Source organism: Leucoraja erinacea, chromosome 8 (genome assembly GCF_028641065.1).
Source record: "Leucoraja erinacea ecotype New England chromosome 8, Leri_hhj_1, whole genome shotgun sequence".
Lineage (NCBI taxonomy): Eukaryota > Metazoa > Chordata > Chondrichthyes > Rajiformes > Rajidae > Leucoraja > Leucoraja erinaceus.
This window is the reverse complement of record NC_073384.1, coordinates 37,563,735-37,585,895: the sequence shown is the minus strand read 5'-3', so window position 1 is coordinate 37,585,895 and position 22,161 is coordinate 37,563,735. Positions and strand designations below refer to the sequence as shown.

Below are 22,161 nucleotides of genomic sequence, written 5' to 3'. Positions count from 1 at the left end.
GAGGTACCGCGAGAAGTTCGAACAGTGAAAAGGCAGCAGAAATATTCCGGGGATGATCTTATTGTTGGATCTTTACGTAAATGGATAATAGTGAACTAACTAGCTGCCAACAACAGACACAAAAGGCTGGAGTAACTCAGCGGGACAGGCAGCATCCCTGGTGAAAAAGGAACGGGTAACATTTTGGGTCGAGAACCCATCTTTAGACTGAGAGTCAGGGGAAAGAGGAACGAAAGATGATAACTACCTGCCAATTTAGTTTAGTGATACAGCGCAGAAACGGGTCCTTCAGCCCACCAAGGCCACGCCAACCATCGATCACCCATTCATCTAGTTCTATGTTATCCCAGAAATTGGCATCATGTTCGGCACAGACATTGTGGGCTATTCCTTCAGATTTTACACTTTACAGAAACAGGCTCTTCAGCCCATCGAGTCCTGCTGACCAGTATTCATCCCCGTTCACTAACCTACACACATTAGGGACAATTTTACAACTTACTGAAACCAATTAACCTATAACCCTGTATGTCTTTGGAGTGTGGGAAGAAACTGTAGCACCAGAGAAAACCCATGTGGTCACAGGGAGAATGTACAAACCCCGTTCAGACAGCACTGGTAGTCAGGATTGAACCCGGGTCTCTGGCACGGTAAAGCAGCTACTCCACCACTGCGCCAGCCTGTACTGTTCTGTTCTATGTTCTATGTTCTATATCAAGGGCTATACATTATAAGAGAGGGTGAAGAAGGGTCCTGACCCAAAATGTCATCTGCCCATTTTCATCCACAGATGCTGCCTGACCAGCCGAATTTCTCCAGCACGTTGTTTCAATTGAATTTAATTTAGAGATACAGCATGGAAACAGACACTTTGGTCCACCGAGTCCACGCCCACCCTTAATCACCCGTCCACACTAATTCTACATTATCCCACTTTCTCATCCACTCCCTACACACTAGGGGCAATTTCCGGAGGCCAATTAACCTACGAACACGCACATCTTTGGGTTGTGCGAGGAAACTGGAGCACCTGGAGAAAACCCACGTGGTCACGGGGAGAACGTGCAAACTCCAAACACAGACAGCACTCGAGGTCGGGATCAAACCCAGGTCTCTGGCGTTGTGAGGCAGCAACTCCACCGTTGCGCCACCTTGCTGTCCTTTGCTGGAATGTCCAGCATCTCGTGTCGGAATGGCAACATACCCCACAGATTAACTGTACACAAACCAGGCGAGTAACTGAAAACTTAAAGGTTCACTCAGCTCCCTTCTCTTGTACACCAACATTTAGGTTCTGAAACATGAAGCTGCTTTGGGCAATGTCCATCTACCAAGTGGCCATCATCCTACTGCTGATTGCCTCTCGATGCTCCTGCAAGGAATGCTGTAAGTAATGACTGCTCATCTATATGTGTGTCCTTTCCCTTGCTCTTACAGGATTCCAGTGTTAAAGAAAACTTTGAAACACACCCGCAATGGTAGAGTTGCTGCCTTTGAGCGCCAGAGACACGGGTTCCATCCTGACTACGGGAGCTGACTGCACGGAGTTTATACATTCTCCCTGTGACTGCGTGGGTTTTCTCCGGGAGTTCCGGTTTGTAAATTGTCCCTATTGTGTAGAATAGTGCTCGTGCGCGGGATCGTTGGTCAGTGCAGGCTCAGTCAAAACTTTAATTAAAAGCTTCAAATACAACGATCGCTGGGAGCAATCGAGCAGAATCACCCTTTGATGTGATGTTTACTGTTGCAGGCACTTACGCATTTTTTTCTTAGTTTAATTTAATTTAGAGATACAGTGCGGAAACAGGCCCTTCGGCCCTCCGAGTCTGTGCCGACCTGTGATCCCGCACACTAACATTATGCTACACACACTAGGGACAATTTACATTTATACCAAGCCGATTAACCTACAAACCTGTGGATTGTTGGAATGTGGGAGGAAACTGGAGCACCTGAAGAAAACCCACCCAGGCCATGGGGGGAATGTCCAAAGTTCATACAGACAGCACCCGTACTCAAGATCGAACCGAAAGCAGCAACTCTACCGCTAAGCCACTGTGCCGGTTCTTCAGGATAGTCTTAAAACAATTATAAATCATGCAGCTCCTCAAGAAACAGATCAATCTCACCCCATTGCAGATAAACTGATGTCCTGTTACCTTTTCCACCTCATCTTATGATTTTAAGATTGCCAATTGCCCTTCACACGGGAAGGACTGGGGCAGCTGGCATTGTGGCTGCTGAAGCCTCTTTACTCCAAGCCACAAGCTCCCTCTTCCACTTCGCCCCCCTTCTTCCCCACAAAGTCGTTACAGAGTCTGCTCCTCCAAACATTTCTTGCTTGGGTATTTTTAGGGTGAAAATTCTTGATTAATAAGTGTGTCAGGGGTTATGGGGAGAAGGCAGGAGAATGGGGTTGAGAGGGAAAGATAGATCAGCCATGATTGAATGGCTGGATAGACCTGATGGGCCGAATGGCCTAATTGTGCTTTCATAACTTATGAACTTATCGATGTCATGGACCAGCAGGAGTCTGCACACTGGAGACATAGACCATGTTGCAGTCCTTGTGTCGAGCAGTGACTGGTCACCTTGCGTTGCAAGGGTATCATTAAACTGGTAAGGGTTGCACTTGAACCCGAGGGGGACCAATATCCTGGCGGGGAGATTTGCAAAGGCTAGTGGGGAGACTTTAAACTAGAACGGTGGGGGGGGAGGGACTCAAATAGGGAAAGCTAGCACTCAGTGTGTGAGGCAGGAGGCAGAGAAGGGTAGCACTCGGATCCAAAATGTAGGGGACAAAGAAGAAAAAGATAATAAACAGAGAATAAGAGGGGGTGGGTTTCTTAAATGTGTATATTTTAATGCTAGGAGCATTGTAAGAAAGGTGGATGAGCTTAGAGTCTGGATAGACACCTGGAAGTATGATGTTGTGGCGATCAGTGAAACATGGTTGCAGGAGGGCTGTGATTGGAAACTAAATATTCCAGGATTTCGTTGCTTCAGGTGTGATAGAATTGGAGGGGCAAGAGGTGGAGGTGTTGCATTGCTTGTCAGGGAAGATATTACAGCAGTGCTTTGGCAGGATAGATTAGAGGGCTCGTCTAGGGAGGCTATTTGGGTGGAACTGAGAAATGGGAAAGGGGTAGCAACACTTATAGGGGTGTATTATAGACCGCCAAATGGGGAGCAAGAATTGGAAGAGCAAATATGTAAGGAGATTGCAGATATTAGTAGTAAGCACAAGGTAGTGATTGTGGGAGATTTCAATTTTCCACATATAGACTGGGAAACACATTCTGTAAATGGTCTGGATGGTTTGGAGTTTGTAAAATGTGTGCAGGATCATTTTTTTGCAGCAATACATAGAGGTACCTACTAGAGAAGGGGCGGTGCTGGAACTCCTGTTAGGAAATGAGACGGGTCAGGTGGCAGAGGTATGCGTTGGGGAACAGTTCGGGTACAGTGATCACAATACCATTAGTTTCAATACAATTATGGAGAGGGTCAGAACTGGGCCTAGGGTTGAGATTTTTGATTGGAGAAAAGCTAACTTTGAGGAGATGCGAAAGGATTTAAAAGCAGTGAATTGGGACATTTTGTTTTATGGGAAAGATGTGGAAGAGAAATGGAGGACATTTAAAGGTGAAATTTTAAGAGTACAGAATCTTTATGTCCCTGTGCGGTTGAAATGAAATAGTAAAAATTGGAAAGAGCCATGGTTTTCAAGGGAAATTGGACACTTGGTTCAGGAACAAGAGAGAGATCTACAATAATTATAGGCAGCATGGTGTAAATGAGGTGCTTGTGGAGTATAAAGAATGTAAAAAGAATCTTAAGAAAGAAATTTGAAAAGCTAAAAGAAGATATGAGGTTCCTTTGGCAAGTAAGGTGAAAGTAAATCCAAAGGGTTTCTACAGTTATATTAATAGCAAAAAGATAACGAGGGATAAAATTGGTCCATTAGAGAGTCAGAGTGGACAGCTATCTGCAGAGCCAAAAGAGATGGGGGAGATATTGAACAATTTCTTTTCTTCGGTATTCACCAAGGAGAAGGATATTGAATTATGTGAGGTAAGGGAAATAAGTAGAGTAGCTATGGAAACTATGAGATTCAAAGAAGAGGAAGTACTGACACTTTTGAAAAATATTAAAGTGGATAAGTCTCCAGGTCTGGACAGGATATTCCCTAGGACATTGAGGGAAATTAGTGTGGAAATATCAGGGGCTATGACAGAAATATTTCAAATCTCATTAGAAACGTAAATAGTGCTGGAGGATTGGCGTACTGCGCATGTTGTTCCATTGTTTAAAAAGGGTTCTAAGAGTAAACCTAGCAATTATAGACCTGTTAGTTTGACGTCAGTGGTGGGCAAATGAATGGAAAGGATACTTAGAGATAATATATATAAGCATCTGGATAAACAGGGTCTGATTAGGAACAGTCAACATGGATTTGTGCCTGGAAGGTCATGTTTGACTAATCTTCTTGAATTTTATGAAGAGGTTACTCGGGAAATTGATGAGGGTAAAGCAGTGGATGTTGTATATATGGACTTCAGTAAGGCCTTTGACAAGATTCCTCATGGAAGGTTGGTTAAGAAGGTTCAATTGTTGGGTATTAATGGTGGAGTAGCAAGATGGATTCAACAGTGGCTGACTGGGAGATGCCAGAGAGTAATGGTGGATGGCTGTTTGTCAGGTTGGAGGCCAGTGACTAGTGGGGTGCCACAGGGATCTGTGTTGGGTCCACTGTTGTTTGTCATGTACATCAATGATCTGAATGATGGTGTGGTAAATTGGATTAGTAGGTATGCAGATGATACTAAGATAGGTGGTGTTGTGGATAATGAAGTAGATTTTCAAAGTCTACAGAGAGATTTAGGCCATTTGGAAGAGTGGGCTGAAAGATGGCAGATGGTGTTTAATGATGATAAGTGTGAGGTGCTACATATTGGCAGGACAAATCAAAATAGGACGTACATGATAAATGGTAGTGAATTGAGGAATGCAGTTGAACAGAGGGATCTAGGAATAACTGTGCACAGTTCCCTGAAGGTGGAATCTCATGTAGACAGGGTGGTAAAGAAAGCTTTTGGTGTGCTGGCCTTTATAAATCAGAGCATTGAGTACAGAAGTTGGGATGTAATATTAAAATTGTACAAGGCATTGGTGAGACCAATTCTGGAGTATGGTGTACAAGTTTGGTCGCCTAATTATAGGAAGGATGTCAACAAAATAGAGAGAGTACAGAGGAGATTTACTAGAATGTTGCCTGGGTTTCAGCAACTAAGTTACAGAGAAAGGTTGAGCAAGATAGGTCTTTATTCTTTGGAGTGCAGAAGATTAAGGGGGGACTTCATAGAGGTCTTTAAAATGATGAGAGGGATAGACAGAGTTGACGTGGATAAGCTTTTCCCACTAATAGTAGGGAAGGTTCAAACAAGAGGACACGACTTGAGAATTAAGGGACAGAAGTTTAGGGGTAACATGAGGGGGAACTTCTTTACTTAGAGAGTGGTAGCGGTGTGGAATGAGCTTCCAGTGGAGGTGGTGGAGGCAGGTTCGATTTTATCATTTAAAAATAAATTGGATAGTTATATGGATGGGAAAAGAATGGAGGGTTATGGTCTGAGTGCAGGTAGATGGGACTAGGGCAGAGTAAGTGTTCGGCACGGACTAGAAGGGCCGAGATGGCCTGTTTCCGTGCTGTAATTGTTATCTGTATTACTAAATCTCTGATCTTGACCGCTTTTGGCCTACTTTGCTACGATTTCCGACAAAACGCCGCCACCTATGGCCGTTATTTTTGGCCACCTCGCCCAGAACCCCCCTCCGCCTTACGGGTGAGGAGGATTTTTCCCATTGATGACAAATCAGAGAGATATTAATGTTTTTTAAAAAATCACCATTCCCTCTGCTGCCCCTGCTGGAGGGAGGGGGAGGGACTATACAACTAGGAAGTGGTGTGCCTCACTCACTCAATGCAAGATGGATGAAGCCAATGGTCATGTCTCATTGAGCTCTGAATAACACTGAACAAATGTCTACACAACTGTGAGTACCCTCAATGTGGTTTGAAAATGAAAATATAGTTTGTTTGAAGTAAAAAGGCACTGCCTGCAAATGGTTGTTTGGGTGCTTTGGCTTGAAGTTGAAAGGCACTACTTACTGCAAATGGTGGCTTGGGAGGTTTGGTTTAAAGTTGAAAGGCACTACTTACTACAAATGGTGGATTGGGAGCTTTGACTTGAAGTTGAAAGGCACTACTTACTGCAAGGTGGCTTGGGTGCTTTTGGCTTGAAGTTGAAAGGCACTACTTACTGCAACTTACTGCAAATGGTGGCTTGGGTGCTTTGGTTTGAAGTTGAAAGTCACTACTTACTGCAAATGGTGGCTTGGGTGCTTTGGCTTGAAGTTGAAAGGCACTACTTACTGCAAATGGTGGCTTGGGTGCTTTGGCTTGAAGTTGAAAGGCACTACTTATTGCAAATGGCGGCTTGGGTGCTTTGGCTTGAAGTTAAAAGGCACTACTGCAAATGCACTTACTTCCTGTTTGCACTGTATATTGATTTTAGATAAAATGCTACACTTACGGCTGTGATTTTTGGCCATCTTACTCAGTCCCCCCTCTGCTGAGCAGGTGCAGAGAATTCTTCCCATCAATGAAAAATAAAAGTGTTATTAGTGTTTAAAAAATGTTGAGAATCTCTCTCCTGTCAATCACGCCCTGAAAGCCACACCTTTTCCGATGGGAGGGGGAGTAGTTATAAAACCCGGAAGTGTGGGTGTGGCTCAGTCTCTGCATAATGGGGGAGAGAGAGGTAATTACTCTGTCTGAGCTGTGAATCAATTGAACACACTGAATGTCTACTGAAATGTGAGTTTGGTGTTTTGTGTGGTTTTATGGTGGTTTCACCCTGCACGAAATGGTATGAAGCTACATTTGAATTTGGTGGCCTTGGATCCAGCTTGAAGTGGCTGGAAACCACACTTGAATTCGGTGGCCTTGCACCCTGCTCATAGTGGTAAAAAACTGCACTTGAATTTGGTGGCCTTGAACCCTGCTTGAAATAGTAGGAACATGGATTTGAATTTGGTGGACTTGCACCCTGCTTGAAATGGAATTTCAAGGAATAGTCATGAGTCAACTGCCAGCCCACCAACCGTAAGTGAGCTGCCAGCAGATCAGGCTTGGGGGACTGAGCTGCCACCCCAAGAACCCATACCAGCACTCCTGAAAGCCCCCCCCACTGGCCACCAATATTGGAATTGGTGGAGAGGTGGAATAATGCGTCGGGGGACCAGCCCTCCCGTGTGAACATGGGACCCAACGGGTCCCACTTAGTCTAGTATGGTTATAAGGAGAGCAAATAGACAATGGACAATAGGTGCATGAGTAGGCCATTCTGCCCTTCAAGCCAGCACCACCATTAATTGGGATCATCCACAACCAGTACCCCATTCCTGCCTTCTCCCCATATCCCTTGACTCCGCTATCTTTAAGAGCTCTATCTAACTTTCTCTTGAAAGCATCCAGAGAATTGGCCTCCACTGCTTTCTGAGGCAGAGAATTCCACAGATTCACAATTCTCTGGGTAAAAACGTTTCTCCTCATCTCCGTTTTAAATGGCCGACCCCTTATTCTTAAACTGTGGCCCCTGGTTCTGGACTCCCCCAACATCAGGAACATGTTTCCTGCCCCTAGTGTGTCCAAACCTTTAATCTTCTTATGTTTCAAGAAGATCTCTCATCCTTCTAAATTCCAGTGTATACAAGCCCAGTCGCTCCATTTTTTCAACATATGACTGTCCTGCCATGCCGGGAATTAACCTTGTGAACCTACGCTACACTCCCTCAATAGCAAGAATGTTCTTCCTCAAATTTGGAGACCAAAACTGCACACAATACTCCAGGTGTGGTCTCACCAGGGCCCTGTGCAACTGCAGAAGGACCTCTTTGCTCCTATTCTCAACTCCTCTTGTTATGAAGGCCAACATGCCATTTGCTTTCTTCACTGCCTGCTGTATCTGCATACTTACTTTCAGCGACTGATGTACAAAGACACCCAGGTCTCGTACTTCCCCTTTTCCTAACATGACACCATTCAGATAATAATAATCTGCTTTCCTGTTTTTACCATCAAAGTGGATAACCTCACATTTATCCACATTAATCTTCATCTGCCATGCATCTGCCCACTCACCCAACCTGTCCAAGTCACCCTGCATTCTCATAGCATCCTCCTCACAGTTCACACATGCCACCCAGCTTTGTGTCATCTGCAAATTTGCTAAAGTTACCCTCAATCCCCTCATCTAAATCATCAATGTAAATTGTAAATAACTGGGGTCCCAGCACCAAACCTTGCGCTACCCCACTAGTCACTGCCTGCCATTCTGAAAGGGATCAGTTAATCCCTACTCTTTGTTTCCTGTCTGCCAACCAATTTTCTATCCATATCCATACCCTACCCCTAATACCATGTGCTCTCATTTTGCCAACAAATATCTTATGTGGGACCTTATCAAAGGCTTTCGAGGATTAACGAGGGTTTCACCTGAAACCTATAGCGGCACAGTGTTGCAGTGGTGGACCTGGTGCCTCACAGCGCCAGAGAGCCAGGTTTGATCAGCCTCGTTGTGTTTTACCAGCTGTTACCGAGCATGAAATCAACCCCCTCCTGCAGAGGTTGATCCGGATTGCAACGAATTTGGATCAAGAGCCGGACCCTGCCACCTTTCTCGCCCTTCGCCTCGCCAGACGCCACAACCTGCAAATTGAAAAACAACTTCTGGATCAGCTCAAAAAGACCATCGTTGACAAAGTGACCAAAGGTAAACGCACAGCGTGGAAAGAAATCTGCCGGGAAATTCTTTCGGGTTTGGGTTTATTATTGTCACCTGTACCAAGATAAAAAGCACAAGAAAACACCAAATGGAAATTAAAGATATTTAATGCAGGTTTAGGTTTATTAGAGGGACTAGAGTAGATGGGGCATGTTGGTCGGTGTCGGCAAGTTGGTCCGAAGGGCCTGTTTCCAAGCTGTATGATTCTATGACTCTATGACTATGACTATTTGGTCACCTGAACCGAGGCTGAACGAAAAGGACAAAAAACACACAAAAGTATTGATTAGTGCAGGTGTCTGGGGTTATGGGGAGAAGGCGGGAGAATTGGGTTGAGAGCAAAGATAGATCAGCCATGATTGAATAGTGGAGTAGACTTGATGGGCCAAATGGCCTAATTCTGCTCCTATGACCTTTGACTGTATGAAAAGTATAAATTATGGGTGTTTAATGGAAGTTTAGGTTTATTATTGTCACCTGTACCAAAGGACATTGAAAAGCACACAAAAAAAAATCAAAAAAATTAAATTATACATAAATCATGCATGTTATGCACAGATCATACATAGATCATGCATAAATTATACATAATTAAGTTTATGTCTATTATTATCACCTGCACCATAAAAAAGCACAAAAAACACCCAAAAATGTAAATGATAGAAGTTTAATGGTTAATTGTCCATGAAAAGCACAAAAAAGTAAATTATACATCGTGCGTAAATTATGCACATATCACGCATAGATTATGCATAAATAATATATAATTTGGCTTAGGTCTAGGTTTATTATTGTCATGTGTTCCGAGGTACAGTGAAACGCTTTTTGCATGCTATCCAATCGGATCAGAAAATACCAAGTCAAATTCAAGTACAATAGGTAGAGAAAAGGGGAAGATACACTGTGCAAAATATGGCTCTCAGCATTGTAGCGCATCAGTTCTACAGCCAAAGTCCAGCATCCACAATGGGGTAAAGGTGAATCGGATAGTTTCCAGTACCCTATATAGTCTGAAGAAGGGTCCCGACCTGATACGTCACCTCTCCATGTTTTCCAGAGATGATGCCTCACCCTCTGAGTTACTCCAGCATTTTGTGTCTTTACTTGGTAAACCGGCATCTGCAGTTCCTTGTTTCTACACTTCGGCTACGGTTGGACATGACTGAAGACTTCAAACCAGCTGAATCGTATCAGTCAGTTATTATCGAGGTCCATCAAAGTCACAAGTAGATAGGATGATGAAGAAGACATGTGGCATGCATGCTTGCCTTCCTGACTCTTACACTCTTATAGCTGTAAGGGTCAGGAAGTCATGATGCAGCTTTATAGGTTCAGCTGTATTTGGAGTATTGTGTGCAGTTCTGGTCGCCCCAGTCCAGGAAGGATGTGGAGGCTTTAGAGAGGGTGCAGAGGAGATTTACCAGAATGCTGCTTGGACTGGAGTGTATTAGTACATGGAGAGGTTGGGCAAACTTGGATTGTTTCTTTGGAGGGTCAGAAGTTGAGGGAAGAAGCTGAATGAAATTTATAAAATTATTGAAGGCATAGATAGGGTAAAAAGTCAGAAGCTTGAATAGAATGAATGTGGAGAGGATGTTTCCAATAGTGGGAGAGTCTAGGACCAGAGGCCATAGCCTCAGAATAAAAGGATGTACCTTTAGAAAGGAGATAAGGAGGAATTTCTTTAGTCAGAGGGTGGTGAATCTATGGAATTATTTGCCGCAGACGGGTGTCAGGGGTTATGGGGTGAAGGCAGGAGAATGGTGTTGGAGGAAAAGATACTGTTGATCAGCCAGGATTGAATGGCGGAGTAGACTTGATGGGCCGAATGGCCTAATTCTGCTCCTAGAACATATGAACGTATGACCCTTTTTCCCAGGGTGGAAATGTAAAAGATTAGAGGCCATAGCTTTAAGGTGAGAGCTGCTAGGGACGGTGGTGGAGGCATATACAATAGTGGTGTCTAAGAGGGTTTTATATACGCACATGGTAATACAGTGAATGGAGCGATATGGGTCACTTGCAGGCAGGCAGAGGAGATTAATTTAACCTTGCATCATGTTCGGCACGGGCAGTGTGGGGTGAGCAGCCTGTTCCAGTGCTGTACTGCTCCATGTTCTCTGTTCTAAATTCAGTACAACTGAATACAGTGTGTGTGACACATAGCAATCACTGATATGATGTACCCGCTACTGTACTGTACAGCTGATACAACGGGTTCTTCAGTGTAAACCAGTATCTGCAGTTCCTTCCTACATATACCGTGTTTGGTTAAGGTTCAGAAGTGAGTGAATTTGATAGGCAGTGAAAATTTTAAGCTCCAAACAGACATGGTCGGGATTAGAGTGAGTCACAACGCAAATTGGAGGAACAGCACCTCATATCTCGCTAGAGCAGCTTACTGAGCAGCAATATTGATATTGAATATTGATTTCTCTAATTTCAAATAACCCTTGCTTTCCCTCTCTCTCCGTCCCTCCCCAACTATTTCTCCGACTAGTATCACTGTCCTAATTAATTTTACTGATTGTATGCCAAATTGTCATCTTCCCCTCAGCTAACATTGATCCATTCTATGTTTCGTCGTCTGCTTTGACCTGTAATTTTCATACCTTATCCTTCCATACTTCTCGTCTACCTCTCTGCTGACTCTCAGTCTGAAGAAGTGTCTTGACCCAAAACGTCACCCATTCCTTTTCTGCAGAGATGCTGCCAGACTCACCTAGCCACTCCAATTTTTTGTGTGTATCTTCCGATAACACTACCTGCTTTGTGCCGCTGACCAAATTCAATGGCTTTCCTTGTGTTTAATCACACACTGACAAAGAACAGTTATTAATTCACTAGACAGTGGTATCAGATGGTAGGAAAACAAATACTAGAGTTTGTAAAAGTATTTATACTGTCCTATCTATCGACAAGCTTGTTATAGGAAAGGGACACTTCATATTCCGCTTGCGTAGCCGACAACCCAATGGTATGAACATTGAATCAATTTTCAGATAACTTCATAACCCTCCCCCTCTCTGCTGACTCTCAGTCTGAAGAAGTGTCTCCCCCCCCGTCCCCCCCCCCTTTTCTGCCCCCCCCCCCCCCCCACCTAGTCACTCCACTTTTTTGTGTGTATCTTATGGGCCTGCACGGTGGCTCAACAGTAGTGTTGCTGCCTTTACAGCACCAGAGAGCTGGGTTCAATCCTGACTATGGGGTCCTGTCTGTATGCAGTTTGCACGTGCTCCCCGTGACCTATGTGCATTTTCTCCGGGTGCTCCGGTTTTCTACCACACTCCAAAGTCATACAGGTTTGTACACTAATCGGCTTGGTACAATTGTAAACTGTGACTAATGTGTAGGATAGTAGGACAGTGTTAATGTATAGGGGTCACTGGTCGGCAGAGACTCGGGGGGCCAAACGGCCTGTTTCTGTGCTGTATCTTTAAACTAAACTAAACCTGGACGCACCCATTTCCCTTCTCTCCCCCTCAATCATGACTGATCTATGTTTCCCTCTCAACCCCATGTTCCTGCTTTTCCCCCATAGCCCCTCATACCCGTACTAATCAATCAGTCCCAAGAAGGGTCCTGACCCGAAACATCATCTATCCATGTATTCCAGAGATGTAGCCTGACCCACTGTTACTCCAGTACTGTGTCTTCTAAGAGTATTCCAGGAATCCTCCTTGCACAGTGGCACAGCGGTGGAGTTCTTGCCACACAGCACCACTCGGGTTTCATCCTGACCTCGGGTGCTGTCTGTATTTTTGTGTGTATGTGTGAAGTTTGCACATTCTCCTTGTGATCGAGTGGGTTTTCTCTGGATGCACCGGTTTCCTTACACACTCCAAAGACGTGTGGGTTCGCATGTTATTTGACTTCTGTAAATTGCCCCCTAATGTGTAGGATGTGAAAGTGGGATAGTATATAGAACTGGCATGAAGGGCCGATGGCTGGTTGGTGTGTCTTGTGCTTGTGTGGAGGGTGGGGGGGGTGGGGGGGGGGGGGGGGGAAAGGGAATGGACCCACTTTCGGTCGCCTCCTCGACGGAGAGGCGACTTATTCCATGTTGCCACCCTCGCGGCCCAACAGCTTGGATTGGAGCGACTTTCCTGGGGTCGGGCCCGGAGCATCAGCAGCAGGCGCAGTGTGGACTTTTCCATCACGGAGCGGGCGAACCCTTGCCGGGAGTCGCCAGAGAGGAGTGCTCCGATCGCTGGCCTGGTGACTTTGGCATCATGGGGCTGCGGTCTGCGGAGCTTCTAGCGGCGGGCGGGGCATGGACTTGCCATCCGGAGCCTCGGATCCCTTGCCGGGGATAGCCAGAGAAGATCTCCGACTGTCGGACTGTGGCCCATAACATCCTAAAGCTGCGGTCTCCGGTAGGAAAGTGCCGATCCGGGGCCTCCAAGTGTGTTTCACCATCCTGACGTCGGAGTTTGGATCATCCCAACGAGAGGGCCTGTACATCGGGCCGTCCGTAGCGGCGACTACGGAGGGTTTATGGCCCTGACCACGGGTGAACAAGGAGGAGGACTGGCTGAACTTTGTTGCCTTCCACCACAGTGAAGAATGCTGTGGTTGTTGTTTGTGTTAAACCTTATTGTGTATTGTGTGTTCTTTTTAAGGGTATCACTGCTGGCAAGTTAATTTCACTGCACCTTCGGGTGCATGTGACGAATAAAATTGGCTTTGACTTTGACTTTGACAGTGGGCCGAAGGGTGTGTTTTGCTGTATCTCTAAACTAAGCTATCCTTGGCTTGCAGGAGAGGATGTGCCCTTTTACCTGACGGTCCGCTACGCATTGGCTTTTCGGTCGGCCTGCCTCAACCCAGCCAGCATCTCGCACAATACGAAAAATGTGGACCTAGTGAAAATGGTCAAAGACAAGCTGGATCTGGAAATCAGAAACATAGGCAAGTTACGGAAGACAAACAGAAGAGGGTTGAATTCTGGCTGACAAAAGGAAACATCCTCGGCTGGGAGTCCCAGCTTCTACTGAAGCCATCGTGTGATTCAGGGCGGGGGAGGTGGCCCGACGGGTAGAGCTGCTGCCTCACAGCGCCTGAGACCCGGGATCGATCCCGACCTCGGGTGCAGCCCATGTATGTGCATGTTTGTGTGTGGAGTTTGCATGTTCTCCCTGTGACGGCATGGGTTTCCTCCGGGTGCTCTGGTTTCCTCCCACAGCTCAAAGACGTGTGAGTTTGTAGGTTTTTGGCCTCGGTAAATTACCCCTAGTGTGTAGGGAGTGTATGAGAACTAATGTGAACAGGTGATCGATGGTCGGCCTGGATTCTCCTTTAAATGTTCCCCATCTCACTTTAAACTAATGTCCTCTGGTATTTGATATTTCCACCCTGGGAAAAGAATTCTATCTATCCTATCCATGCCTCTCATAGTTCTATGTAAGTTATGTACTTCTAATAGGTCATTCCTTAGTCTTCAACGCTCCGGAGAAAACAATCCAAGTTTGTCCTATCTTTCCTTGCTGCTACGACACTCCATTCCAGGAAATATTCTGGTGAACCTCTTCTGCACTCTCTCCAACGTCTCCACATCCTTCCTGTAATGCAAAACCAGAACTGGACACAATACTCCAAATGTGGCCCAACCAAAATTTTATACAACTACAACATGACTTTCCGGCTTTTATTTTCAACACCTGACCAGTGAAGGCCAATCTGCCATACACCTTCTTTACCACCTATTCACGTGGTTTAGTTTAGTTTAGAGATACAACATGGAAACTAGTCCTTTGGCCCACCGAGTCCGCGCCAACAATCCATACCCATATACTAGTTCTATCCTACACATAAGGGACAATTTACAGAGGGCCAATTAACTTACAAATCTGCACGTCTTCAGGATGTGAGAAAAAAACCGGAGCACCCAGAGAAAAGTTTTGCATTTTTGAGCAACTCTGGGCGGCAAAGTGGCGCAGTAGCACAGTTGTTGGCTCACAGCGCCAGAGACCCCGGTTCGATCCTGACTACGGGTGCTGTCTGTACAGAGTTTGCACGTTCTCCCTGTGATCTCGGGGGTTTTTGCCGGGTGCTTTAGTTTCCTCCCACATGCCAAAGACGTGCAGGTTTGTAGGCTAGTTGGCTTGGTATAGTTGTAAATTGTCCCTTGTGTGTAGGATAGTGTTAGTTTTTGGGGATCGCTGGTCGGCGTGGACTCGATGGGACAAAGGGCCTGTTTCCGCGCTGTATCTCTAAACTAAACTAAACTAAACTAAACACTCCTCCACCACCACACTCTGCCTTCTATGACAAAACCAATATTGGATGCAACCTACCAAATCACCATGGATCCCTTGTCCCGTGAACTTCTAGACCATTCGATGGTGAGGCTCCTGCTCAAATGTTTTCTCAGTCCAGTTATGCCCTGTCCTGAGCCCTACCTGCACCAAACCCTTTTCAGGGAACAACATACTTGTGCCCCGTTGTCTCTCCAGTATGCAACAATTTTAAAGGACATGACATTAATGGCCTGATGGGAAGCCCTGCTTTCACTTACCAAAATGCAACACCACTCACTTCATAAGTTCATAAGTTATAGGAGCAGAATTAGGCCATTTGGCGCATCAAGTCTATTCCGCCATTCAATCATGGCTGATCTATCTTTCCCTCTCAACATCCTTCTCCCCATAATCCCGACACTCTTACTAATCAAGAATATGTCATTCTTTACCTTAAAAAATATCCATTGACATGGCCTCTTCAACTGTCGGTGGCAAAGAATTCCAAAGAATCGCCACTCTGACTAAAGAAATACCTCCTCATCTCCTATCTAAAGGAACATGCTTTCATTCTGAGGCTATGTCCTCTGGTCCTAGATTCTCCCATGAATGGAAACATCCTCACTCTATCCAGGCCTTTCACTATCCGGTAAGTTGTCTGAGTGCCATTCCTTGGCCCATTTTCTCAGTTCATCGAGATCCGATAAAATCTTTGATATCTCTCTTCACTTCACTTTCTCATGAAAGCCCTAACTAGAGTGGATGTGGAGAGGATGCTTCCACGAGTGGGAGAGTCCAGGGCCAGAGGGCACAGCCTCAGAATAAAAGGACGTACCTTTAGAATGGAGATGAGGAGGAATCTCTTTAGACAGAGAGTGGTGAACATGTGGAATTCATTGCCACAGACAGCGGTGGAGGCAAAATCATTGAGTATTTTTATAATGGGGATTCTTTATCAGGAAGGGCGTCAAAGGTTACGGGGAAAAGGCAGGAGAATGGGGTGGGGTGGAAAAAATAGATCAGACAAGCCATGATAGAATGGCAAAGCAGACTTGATGGGCTGAATAGCTGAATTCTTTTCTTACGTTTTATGGTCTTATGGCCTCAGTGATGCCTTTGATAAACTAAGGCAGTGTAGTTGTACATTATGATCATTTCATCTTCTTCTTCTTCTTTCGTGTGGCGTGCACAGCCTAAAGTTGTCAGACAACTTGTTCTATTTGATCTTCCGTTTGTGCACGTCGAGTTGATTGCATTAGTCGAAACAGGGCGGACCACGTGAAGGTTGCAATCTTCCACCCCATCATTTCATCCTTTTGCCAGTACCACAGGGGACACCCCAGGTTGCTTGAATGTCTCTTAGGCATTTATTTATTTTGTTTAGTTTGTTGTCACGTGTACCGAGGTAGAGTGAAAATCTTTTTGTTGCATGCTATCCAGTCAGTGGAAAGACTATACGTGATTACAATCAAGCCGTGCACAGTGTACAGATACAGGATAAAGGGACTAAGGTTTAGTGCAAGATAAAGCGCAGTAAAGTCTGATTAAAGGAAGTCCGATGGGCTCCAATGAGGTAAATGGGAGGTCAGGACCTCTCTCTAGTTGGTGATGAGATGGTTCAGTTGCATGATAACAGCTGGGGAGAAACTGTCCGTGAATCTGGAGGTGTGCGTTTGCCTCTTGCCTGATGGGAGAGGGGAGAAGAGGGAGTGACAGAGGTGAGGCTGGCCCTTGATTAGGCTGGTGGCCTTGCCGAGGCAGCGTGAAGTCTAGATGGAGTCAATGTGAGGGAGGTTGCCTTGCATGATGGTCTGGGCTGCGTCCACGGGTCATAGAGAGTCATAGTCGTAGAGTTGTACAGTGTGGAAACGGGCCCTTATGCCCAACTTCCCACGCCCACCAACATGTCCCAGCTACAATAGTCCCACCTGCCAGCATTTGGTCCATATCCCTCCAAACCTGTCCTATCCTTGTACTTGTCTAATTGTTTCTTAAATGTTGGGATAGTCCCTGCCTCGACTACCTCTTCTGGCAGTTGGTTCCATACATTTGTGTGAAACATAGAACCACTCTTTGTGTGAAAATTGCTCTGCAATTTCTTGTGATCTTGGATGGAGCTGTTCCCAAACCATGCTGTGATGAATCTCGGTAAAATGCCACAGATCAGTAACAATCTTAGTATATGCATGGCGTTCTAGTTGCCCAATTACAGGGAAGATGTGGAGGATCTGGAAAGAGTGCAAAGAGAGTGTACCAGAATGCAGAATGCTGTCTGGATTATGCTGGAAGCGTTGCCGAGGCAGCGTGGTGTAGATTGAGTCAATGGAAGGGAGGTTGGTTTGCGTGATGGTCCGGGCTACGTCCACAACTCCTCTGAAGTTGCTAGTAAACACTGTGTTTCCATCTTACAGAAGCCAAAGGACAACCCCTGACGGACTTCTACCAGATCTCTTCAGCAATCCTAGTACTCTGCTTCGAAGAGAAAAATGCCCCAACTTACATTGTGCAGGACATCATTTATAGGGCTCTGAGAAGGCAGGCCCCGTTCATAACGCCAGTCGATATCAGTAAGTGAGGTTTACCCAAGCTGGAAGCTAATGTGTGGATTTAGCAGACAAGTAGGAAGTCAAACAGTCTGAATGAATTAATGAATAATACTTTATGAATGATGTTTTATTGTCACATGTACCTGGGGTACCTAGGTACAGTGAAATGTTTTATTTTGCATACAACCTAGGATGTGCACAAGTGTCGCCACATTTTGGTGCCGACAGTTACAAAATACCCAACAGTCCTTTCTACTGCCTGCTGCCACAAGGTGGCGCAGCGGTAGAGTTGCTGCCTGACAGACCCGGGTCGATCCTGACTTTGGGTGCAGTCTGTGCAGAGTTTGTACATTTTCCCTGTGACCATGTGGGTTTTCCCCAGGTACTCCGGTTTCCACCAACACTCCAAAGACATGCTGGTCTGCAGGCTAATTCTGTAAATTGGCTTGAGTGTGTAGGATAGCACTAGTGTATGGGGTGATCGCTGGTTGGCACAGACTCAGTGGGCTAAAGGGCCTGTTTCCATCTCTCTAAACAAAACTAAAAACTAAACTGGAAGATGGACACATAAAGCCGGAGTAACTCAGCGGGTCAGGCAGCATCTCTGGAATAGGTGATGTTTTGGGTCGCGACTCTCCTTCGGACTGAGAGTCAGGGGAAAGGGCAATGAGAGATATAGAGGGTGACATATAGAAATATAGAACAAATGAATGAAAGATATGCAGAAAGTAAAGATGATCAAGGAAGGGTGGAACCCACACATTTCCACTATTGGCAGTGAGCTAAGTGATAACTAGTACAAAGACTAGGGTGGGGAAGGGACGGAGAGAGAGGGAATGCAAGGGTTACTTGAAGTTAGCAAAATCAATATTTGTACCACTGGGTTGTAAGCTACACAAGCGAAATATGAGGTGCTGTTCCTCCAATTTGCATTGGCCCTCACTCTGACAATGGAGGAGGCCCAGGACAGAAAGGTCAGTGTGGGAATGGGACGGGGAGCTAAAGTATTTAGCAACTGGGAGATCACATAGGTCGAGGCGGATTGAGTGAAGGTGTTCAGCGATACGAGTGCCAAACCTGCGCTTGGTCTCGCCGATGTATAGGAGTCCATACCTGGAACAGTAGATACAGTAGATGAGGTTGGAGGAGGTGCAAGTGAGGAACCTCTGCCTTACCTGAAAGGACTGTTGGGGTTCCTTGATGGAGACAAGGGACGTGTTGCATCTCCTGCAGTTGCATGGGAAAGTACCTGGAGAGGGGGTGGGATGGTGACGCAGCGGTAGAGTTGCTGCCTTACAGGGCCAGAGACCTGGGTTCGATCCTGACCCTGTGTTGTCTGTACAGAGTTTGAATGTTCTCCCTGTGACTGCGTGGGTTTTCTCCTGGTGCTCCAGTTTCCTCCCACGCACCAAAGACGTACAGGTTTCTAGGTTAATTGGCTTTGGTAAAATTGTAAAATTGCCCCAAGTGTGTGTTGGATCATGTTAGTGCGCGGGGATCGCTGGTCGGCGCGGACTTGATGGGCCGAAGGGCCTGTTTCCGCGCTGTATATCTAAATAAAATAAAGGGGGTAAAAACTAAACACTGCCGCGTGAGTGCCCGTGAGACAGCTCAGTGCTGCCCTCTACAGCCGGCCAACCCACCATCGCTTGTTAGCTCAGTGGGATCTTGAGGGTTTTTGCGATCCAGTGTATTTTCATTTAAAATGAAAGAGATAAACTAAAATAGTGCCATGGCAATAACAGTCGGTCTTCACTCTCTACGTTGTAGATGCTGCCTCCATGACTGTCCTCGCTTTCACTTGCTTGCATCGCATACCATTCAAGTCGATCGCCAGTCTGTGGATTGAAAGGGCCATCGTGCGCTTGCTTCTTATAATCCTCAGCTATCAGGGGAAGAATAATCTCTTTGCGACAGTCTGCGCCACTCCCCTTGCTGTTCAGGTGAGTCCCAAATGGAATGTAAAACCTTGACTAAAGTTAGTTTATAGACACTAAATGCTGGAGTAACTCAGCGGGACAGGCAGCAACTCTGGAGAGAAGGAATGGTTGACGTTTTGGGTGGAGACCCTTCTTCAGATTGACAGTTAGGAGAGAGGGAAACTAGAGATATGGAAAGGTACAAAGAGCATGTAAGGTGTGAAAATGACAGATCAATGCAGACAATGGTCAAGGAAATGGACAATGGTTCATTGTTGGCTGAGGGGAGTTCTGCTCCACAAAGATAAGAGCAGACATCGAAGGATCACAAGGCGATGTCGCTATGAACTCTTGGCTGCCACAAGGTAAAACACTGTAAGCCCACAAAAGGAATGCAAAATAGTAGAATATTGATTTCTCTAACTTCAAGTAACGCTTGCTTTCTCTCTCTCTCCGTCCCTCTCCAAATCTAGTTCCCCGACTACTTTCACTGTCCTCCTGATTAGGTTTACTGTAATTGAGCAGAGAGAGTTTACCAGAATGCTGTCTGGATTAGGGGGCATAATCTACAGGGAGAGGTTGCTGGAGGTTGCAGGGAGATCTGATAGAAGTTTCTAAAATTATGTGAGTCATAGAGAGGGTAGACAGTCAGAACCTTTTCACGGGGATGGAAAAATCAAATACTTGCGGGATTAGCTTTAAGGTGAGCGGGGCAAAGTTCAAAGGAGATATGCAGGGCAACTTTTTTTTTACACAGAAGGTGGTGAGTGACTGGAATGCGCTGCCAGGGGTGGTAGTGGAGGCAGATACAATAGTGGTGTTGAAGTGGCTTTTGGATAGGCACATGGATATGCAGGGAATGGAGGGAAATAGATTATGTGCATGGTCTTGGCAGCATGTTCGGCACAGACATTGTGGGATGTAGGGAATATTCTTGTGGTGTGCTGTTTGTTCTACGTTCTATGTTCTATACAATAGGCACAAGAGTTCGATACATTAAGTAGATGAGTGTAAAATAGTGGATTACAGACAGAGTAGCACAGCTGGTAGAGCCGCAGACTCGCAGCGCAGAGACCCAGGTTTGATCCTGACCATGGGTGCTGTCTGAGCTTGAAATCTTCACTGCCTGTCAAATTCACTCACTTCTGAACTTTAACCAAACATAGTGAGTGTAGGAAGGAACTGCAGATGCTGGTTTGCATGGAAGAAATTGCTGTGGACTCCTATGGGCTTTGTGGGCTCCACCTTTCTATGATCATCGTTGCTGACTTTGACCTGTATTTTTGCATCAATTTCATTAATTTGTTCCATGTAGCTTTTCATATCTCTTCATTCCCTCTCCCCTGACACTCAGTCTTGACCAGAAACGTTGCCTATTGCTTTTCTCCAGTGACGCTGCCTGTCCCGCTGAGTTGCTCAGCTTCGTGTGTCTATCTTTGACCAAATACAGTTGATTGAACTGATCTCAAGATCATTTTGGATGTCTTTGCTTTTATATTACTAGGCTCTGCATGTTACTCATCAGATGCCATCCCGCCCCTTCAAATGCACAAATAACTTGCAACGATTGCTGATCGAAGTCCCTAAAGGAACATTTAACACACCAAAAAAACTTTTCCATGTCATCCCAACTTTTGAGGGAATTTCAATGTTGCAAATCGGAAATCAAACTTGCGACTCCAGTCAGGGTGAGTGTGCAAAACAACAACCTTGACACATTTGTAAAGTTATTATTGAAATTAAGCTTAGAAATAATTTAAATGGCTCAGCCACTTGCAGCAAACAGCATTCCATTCCATACGTCTTGAAATAATTTTTCAGTGCAAGGATTAAATGGATAAATGGATCAGGGCTCAGATAGTAATATCCTTGCCTCCGACAATGTTCTCGATTCATCATCCTATGCCAGAGACTTGAGTACGTTGTTGGTCATCATGGGCAAGTTGGGCCGAAGGGCCTGTTTCCATGCTCTATGACTCTCTATGACTCTACTGATGCCAAAATTCAATAATAGGGGTGTGGTGAGAGGGGGATTTAATGGGAACCCGAGGGGCAGCTTTTCCCACACAGGATGTATTGAATGAGCTGCCAGATGAGGTAGTTGAGGCTGGTACCATAAATGTATACAATATAGTTCTCAGCATTGTAGGTAGGGGCAGAGGTAGGCGCAGAGATAGAGTTCTGCCTTACAGTGCCAGAGACCCGGGTTTGATCCTGACTACGGGCGCTGTCTGTAAAGGGCCTGTCCCACTTTCACGACCTAATTCACGACCTCTGCCAAGTTTGCCCTTGACTCGTACTCGCAGCATGGTCGTCACGAGGTCGTAGGAGGTCGTAGATAGGTCGTAGCAGGCCATGATACTAGTCGTAGGTACTGATGGCATCAAGTAGGCCGGGGCGTTTTTCTAGCCTGATGAAAAATGTCCACGAGCAAAAAAGGTTGTGAATTAGGTCGTGAAAGTGGGACAGGCCCTTAAGGAGTTTGCACGTTCTCCCTGTGACTACATGTGTTTTCTCTGGGTAGTCTGCTTTCCTCCCACGCTCCAAAGACATGTAGGCTTGTAGGTTAATTGTCTTCTGTAAATTGGCCTAAGTGTGTAGGATAAAA

General features: G+C 45.6%; 1 protein-coding gene across 3 annotated transcripts in view; it reads left to right on the top strand.

The window, feature by feature from the left end:
* LOC129699569 (uncharacterized) overlaps positions 1-22,161 on the top strand; it is a 31,954-nt gene that overhangs the window by 8,159 nt on the left and 1,634 nt on the right. Inside the window, exons 2-7 of one of the 3 annotated variants that reach the window (XM_055639487.1) lie at positions 1,292-1,386; positions 8,655-8,837; positions 13,611-13,760; positions 17,500-17,655; positions 19,405-19,577; positions 21,058-21,241. In XM_055639487.1, coding sequence (XP_055495462.1) covers positions 1,302-1,386; positions 8,655-8,837; positions 13,611-13,760; positions 17,500-17,655; positions 19,405-19,577; positions 21,058-21,241 — 931 coding nt within the window. In that variant the 5' untranslated portion in view covers positions 1,292-1,301. Of the gene's footprint in view, positions 1-1,284; positions 1,387-8,654; positions 8,838-13,610; positions 13,761-17,499; positions 17,656-19,404; positions 19,578-21,057; positions 21,242-22,161 lie in introns of all 3 variants that reach the window. The other 2 variants (XM_055639486.1, XM_055639488.1) reach the window with 2 other exon arrangements.